This window comes from Eufriesea mexicana, unplaced genomic scaffold, assembly GCF_001483705.2.
Source record: "Eufriesea mexicana isolate 0111107269 unplaced genomic scaffold, ASM148370v2 scaffold1385, whole genome shotgun sequence".
NCBI classification, from domain to species: domain Eukaryota; kingdom Metazoa; phylum Arthropoda; class Insecta; order Hymenoptera; family Apidae; genus Eufriesea; species Eufriesea mexicana.
This window is the reverse complement of record NW_016909584.1, coordinates 911518-918203: the sequence shown is the minus strand read 5'-3', so window position 1 is coordinate 918203 and position 6686 is coordinate 911518. Positions and strand designations below refer to the sequence as shown.

Here is a 6686-nt window from a genome sequence, read left to right as displayed (position 1 = left end):
AAAAAAAAAAAAAAAAAAAAAAAAAGAAAAAAAAGAAACGGAGAGAAAAAAGAATTTAAAAGAAACTTTGATTCGAAACGTAACGATAATCCCATCGAGATCTTCTTTCGAGTAAACAGTACCTGGTACCGGACGTAAGTACTCGAGACTTCTTGGCAACGTCGCGTAAATTGCATGCGATGTGTTGCTGAAGCCGTCGTTGGATGTTTCTGAGGTGTGCGTTCGTGATCCTGACCATGGGGATTGCTGCGCTGCTTACTCGTTCGACTGGACGTTGATCGATCGAACGTAAATCGATCCGACCGTTCGACTAATGAAATACCACGGCTAACGCGATCGAAAGCAGCGCAAAATCGTCATGGTATATCTGGAACGAGTTTAAAAGAGCAGAAACTTTTGTTTCCTTTGCAGCCTGTCGGGTTGTCCGCGAGCCGATCGTTCGCAGATCCAGGCGCATTCTCAAGAGCTCAAGTGTCCTACCCCAGGATGCGACGGTTCGGGACACGTGACCGGCAACTATTCGTCTCACAGAAGTTTATCCGGCTGTCCGAGGGCTAACAAGCCGAAGAGCAAGCCTCGAGATGGACAGGACTCGGAGCCACTGAGGTTAGTGAACGCTGACGTCGCCCTATCGATCTTTCGCCAATCGGAACCCGCTACTAGGTCTCTCGAGACCCTCCTCGCAAATTGTTTTCTCTGATAAATCCTTTCCGCTGAAAATCGCCCTGGCTGAAAGTAATCTTGGCTGACAATGAGAGTAAAATGGCAAGCTGGATGTAGGAAAATCGGGAAATGAACGCGATCGACTGCCGTATAGAGAGAGAAATATAGAATGGGATTAATCGAGGGGGGGGGGACTCTAGTCTGTTGCAAACTCTGCGAGTCGTGTAACACGTAATCGCGATCCCAATTTGCGCCTTCGTCGCGTTCGCACGTTGCACGCAGCTACGTGGGTATCTTGCTGACCGCATTGCACGTGCTAAGATCCGCTGGCAGACCGAAAAGGGGCGACCCCATCCCTCTCCACGCGGTCCTTCCCTTAAACCTCATCCGCTTCCTAACGCAAAGACGAAGACGCTGACTAATAACCAGCGGTTTCCGCTCGTTTCATGCTCGCTCTCTGTGTGGATGGATTGTGTGGTGGTGATGGTAATGGTGGTGTTGGCATTTCGGACTACAGATGTCCGATTCCCGGTTGCGACGGGTCTGGCCATGCCACTGGCAAATTCTTGTCGCATCGCAGGTAAGATTTCCTAGCGATTTCTTAGTGGAACATTAGTGGAACGTCGGATATTGTCGATCTTACGCGCGATTGAAGTTTCACAGCGTTTAGATCGGGATATCGTATCGTTTGGTTCTTAACGTCGCCGGTGAAAGTTGACGCGTGTAAAAATGATCGGAGAATTGTAATTAATTGGACGATATTAACGTCGGTCGAGTAACGAACGTTTATTAAGCTTGAATCCGAACGAAGATCAATATCTACAATGTCCTGCATCGGTTCCTTCCTTTTGTTTCTGTCCCCGTGTATCAACGTGATGAAAAATTCAGAACACTCGAGACAATTGGTTGATTGAAAGAAAAAAAGGAGAAGAAAAGAAATCATCCCTTTGTTTATTTCTCTCCCTTTCTCTTAATTCCAGCAACCAGTGCACGCGTCATTAGCAACGTTTTCTTTTCCTTTTGGTAAAATTCGAAATTGTCGGCGGTGGATGAAACAACGTGTCCTTAATTGCGATAACAACGACTTGTTGCAGCGCATCGGGCTGCCCCATTGCGAACAGGAACAAGGCGCGTGTACTAGAATCCGGAGGTACGGTGGAGCAGCACAAAGCAGCGGTGGCCGCGGCGACAGCGATGAAGTTCGAGGGTGTGAACTGTCCCACGCCCGGTTGCGACGGGATGGGCCACGTAAACGGCTCGTTCTCGACTCACAGATCCCTGTCCGGTTGTCCGATAGCCGGACACGCGGTGAAGAAGCCAAAGTTCGAGGACATGTCGAGCATGTACAGCAAAGGAATCACCGGAGGTGAGGATCAAGCTCCTGCCTCCGATGCCGTTCGCGTCTTCGATTATCGATGCGGAGCGTTTTTAATCGAAGGACGAAAGAAAGGGAACGAAATGGGTTTGCTCCTCGTGAACGAGTCGACGATGATCGATATTACGAATGTTCGCTGTAAATACGAGATCTCATTCACGTCGAGCTGCGTACCTGATGTCGCGACATGTGATTGCCTACCACAGTGGGGTAGAAGCGAAAATCGTAGAGTAGGCATGATCATTCGAGCCGTTTGCCTTTTTATTCTTTTCTCGCGCCTTGCTCGTCCAGCGTACGATCCTCTTGTCGACCTTGGTGACGGATTAGACTTGCTCGATACACGCGTGAAGAGCCATTGGAAATTTGGACGAGTGGATGGCAATGAAACCGGGGCAAAATTTATTCGACCTTTATTCGTAAACTTGTGCATATACGACCTTGTACTTGATCCTATGCTATGCCATACTCTACTCTTCACGCAATGATGTGCTGTCATACCAACAAGAGTGACCTCGTCCTTCTTCCCGTCCCACTTCTGTCTACCCGTATATTCGGTTATTTCTTTCGTCGTTTCTACTTCGATGTTACGTTACGTTCTCGCTCTCCTTTTTCTGCGAGACATCGGTATCCAGGTGTTTTCGAGTCTTTCTTTTTCGTTTTTTTCATTCCTCCACGAGGGAACGGAGATGCGCGGAGTTCGTTGAGCAACGAGAGGAAGAGAGCGGGAGAATTATAGAGAAAATGAACTAGCGAGGAACACCTGAACCGGGCACCTCGACATCCACTGTGTGTCAATTTGCTTCTTCCGAAATATGAATTTGGCCCCGCGCGAAATCCCATTTCCCACGTTCGCTTTGTGCAGGAACGAAACAAATAGAAAAAGGGAAAAAGAAAGATAATAAAGACCAAGAGAACGAAAAGAAAGAAAAAAAGAAAGAAAAATAACCGTATGTCATAATAATGAAAAATAATATATTCTGATTTATTCTGGGATCACGATCAGCTCCTTTCCTGTCATTGAGCTTTGAGGAGAACATTTACTTTTGAAGGTAAGGGACTGACGTACTCGCCATTTGTTTTCTATGTGTTTTCGGTGTTACATACAAGATCCACACACCAGTAATTTTACTTTTTACGAGATGACGTCCGAGTGTTGGCAGCACCGGTTGTAGAGACACAAGCTGTCCCTGTTACAGCTGTTCCATTGAACGTTTCGCGGTCTCATCGCGCGATTAAAAAAAAAAAAAAAAAAAAAAAAAAAAAAAAAAACGAGGAAGGCCAGCACTCGGTGTCTCCCATTTTTTTCTTCTATCTGGTATGATGGCACCTCACGCTACCCCTTATATCACCCTAACATCGTCCCCGATCATTCTGTTTTCCTGCGGCACTCCTGTCAGGTTCGTGCGTCTGTCAATGAGCTAACGCGTCACTCGTCTCATCGAGAGAACAAGTTGCCGCGTTTGCGAGCTAGACCAGCTCTTTTCCATCACCTCAGCACGAACCACTCGCAGAAGAAACCGTACCGATCCCATATTTCAGACAAATCCTCATGCAGCGACTTGGGATACTTTCTAGACTATACCGCCTAGCAAGCGATCATTGTCGTGCGATCAAACGAACCTGCGATGTGACGATGCACTTATTTTCCACAAAAAAAAGCAAAAAAAAAAAAAAAAAAAAAAAAAAAAAAAAAAAAAAAACGAAAGAATGTTACCCGACCATTAGGCCAACCCAAATCGCTGTCCGAAGCTTTCCTGGCGCTACTTTACATACGCTCTCGCCACATTCTCACATTTTATTGTATATGAATCCCGCACACCTGTCAAGAATTACGTAACTAGTAACATCATTTCTCTGTAACGTCGAGTTGCTTCTATTATAACAAAAAAGATATACATATCTATATAATTCGCGTGAAGGTCTTTGACGAGCTTCGGTCAAGATCTTGGGTTGATCGAATTTTATTAATCGTCTCGGCTTCCTACGGTTTTCCACGAACCTGCCCTTGTTCTCGAGATCGTCGACCTAGCTTGTGTATGGATATCAGCTGAAAAGAAAGTCTGTCGAAAGTGTCTCGAGAACAGGGTGAAAGCCGTTGGAAATCGGGAGAAGCGAAGTAAGAAGTAAAAAGAAAATGAATAAGAAGCAGAGCAGAGAAAGACAGGTTTGTTAAAATGGACCGTGTATGTCCTATCTTCAGGAGTGGACACCAGTGGTCCGGCTCACGGGGGTGCGGTGGGTACGGGTCAGGGTAACACGAGTGGTAGCGGTACCGCCAGTGGCCAGAGCGAGGATCTCTACACACTGGAGGCCGAAATCACGGAGCTCCAGAGAGAGAACGCTCGGGTCGAATCGCAGGTGCTGCGCTTGCGCTCCGATATCACCGCCATGGAGAACCAGCTGAAGCAAGGTGAAAAGGTCAGTACGCTTGTACTCAGTCGGTAATCGATTATTACCATGCGCTGATAGGAATGGCAGAGAGACTTCCAGTTGCTAGCCGAGCAGAACGCTACACCATCTGGGCTAGAACTTCCATTCGCGATCCCGTGGAAACGTTCCTGTTACGGCGGAATGGCGTAGAGCATGGACGAAATTCGTGGAAATTCTAGCCCGGATTACAGATCCCGTATCATTCGTTGCTAACGTAGATCGGTGCTGTCGAAACTAACTCCAGTTGCTCGGGAAGTTTCCCTTTATTTCGACCCGCGAGATTCAAAATTACCACCCATGGACAGCACCGATCTCTTCGCTGTTGCCTGTAGCTCACGATAGATCCTTGCTGTGTGAATTTTGTTAAATCACCTAGAGCATGTTTGACGTACGTTTGTAAAAATGACTGGTTTTTCTTTTGCAGGAATCAACGACGATTACCCAGCGAAACAACAACCTGACCGAGTACTATCAATCGCTGCGCGATAACATGATAACGCTGTTGGAGCACGTGCGAATACCGAACGCCCCGGGCGGACCGCAGGAGAAAATGGGCCACGAGAACTTCGACAGTTACCTGACGAAGCTGCAGACACTGTGCACCGCCGATGGTTACTGCACGGACGAGGCGAACAGGCCGATATACGAGACGGTGAAGACCGCGCTGCAGGACTTCACCGTCCTACCGACACCCATCTGAGACCATCCTTAAAGCTCGGCGATCGGATACGACGCAACACGTTTCACGCGGTGACTTGGCTGTCTTTGCGACGACGAGGTAACCGTTCAGAGACACAGAGGTTCGCGTGGTTGCCCATAATGGACAGGCTGTTTGTGCGACGAACGTGAATCGTGTGTCGGTAAAGGAAAGAACAGAGAGACCATAAACGGAACGAGTATGGTGTACCTCCGTGCTGACTGAGGGAGGATCGAAAGGACTCTTTACGAATTATCGGGTGATCTGCTCCTGTGTACCAAGATGAGAAACAAGTGGACGGTGGATCTTGGACACGTGGAGGACGATTGTATAGACTGTTAGTAAATGTTATAACAACGGTATCTAAGGCATCCTCTGATAATCGTTCAGTGTGATCTCGCGGAACCGTGCGGACTGACGTTGCTCATAGCGATATCTTTTGTATATAACGAACACGTAGGACGTAAGAGTACGGTAAGGCCGGGAGCGAGTGACGGTGATTGTAAATAAGCGGCAGAGAAAGCATTTATATATTATTCGACGAAAACGTTAATGTGGTTATCACTCTTAAGACGTGTAAAGAATAAGGTCGGCGAAGAAGAGGCGACACACCGGAGGACACAAGCGCGAACACGAATGATTAGCTTAGATGTATATCGAACAAACGTATCGCTCTTACCAGTGCATAACTGTTACTACCCGTTAAGCCATTAAACGTTTAAAAAGTACGAGAGTGTGGAACCGCTGCGATGCTGCTTCTGCTAAAATGAAAAATGGAAAAAAAAAAAAGAAGAAAGAACCGACGGCTACTTATAAATTACTATTGCGTACTTATTACAGCTAGATATTATTATTACTACTATCGTCACTGTTACAACCACCGAGATCGTTTCTAGGACTAATCCAATCATTATTATTATTATTGCTACCACTACTCTTACTACTGTCTGATATAGGATATAGCGACGAGTATACCGACGCATTTATATTATAAACGAGTCTACAAAACGGCGAAACACGTTGTCCATAGTGTGTACATAGTCGACAGAGAAATTACTTAATATTATACGAGCGTTCGGCGAGCATCGCTGATCCACTTGGCTAATTGCGCGTGAGATGATCGATGGGAGAAGATTCTGCGCGGGGTAAACCTCGAGGTGTAATAACGCGGTGCACGTGCACGCGAGATCGCTGGTGCAGCCAGCTCGTTAATTGTCAAAATGTCAATCGCAAACACGGTGTGTACTTATCGAATTTCCAAGCGTTAGACGGCGCGTCGAGGATCGACGAGACGTGCGAGTCGCAAGGACGGTCCTTGACCAACTGTGCGAGTCGCCAGTCGATCGTCGATCGAGCGGAACGAGGAATACACGTTCTTTTGTGCAATAGCTTCTCCAAACGTTCTACGTTCGTTTCTTTCGTTGAAGAAATTTATTAGGATAAACGGATACGCGCGGTCACGGCGCGCACGGTTGCGTCTGTGTAAGTCATTTTCATCGGTACATTTACGTCCCTCTATAT

At 47.0% G+C, this 6686-nt stretch overlaps 1 protein-coding gene across 1 annotated transcript in view; it reads left to right on the top strand.

Moving 5' to 3' along the window:
• Positions 1-6139, top strand: part of LOC108548235 (uncharacterized) — an 83962-nt gene extending 77823 nt beyond the window's left edge. Inside the window, exons 14-18 of the mRNA XM_017901069.1 lie at positions 412-606; positions 1181-1243; positions 1758-2029; positions 4242-4456; positions 4893-6139. Coding sequence (XP_017756558.1) covers positions 412-606; positions 1181-1243; positions 1758-2029; positions 4242-4456; positions 4893-5168 — 1021 coding nt within the window. The 3' untranslated portion in view covers positions 5169-6139. The remainder of the gene's footprint in view (positions 1-411; positions 607-1180; positions 1244-1757; positions 2030-4241; positions 4457-4892) is intronic.
• Positions 6140-6686: the final 547 nt, after the last annotated feature.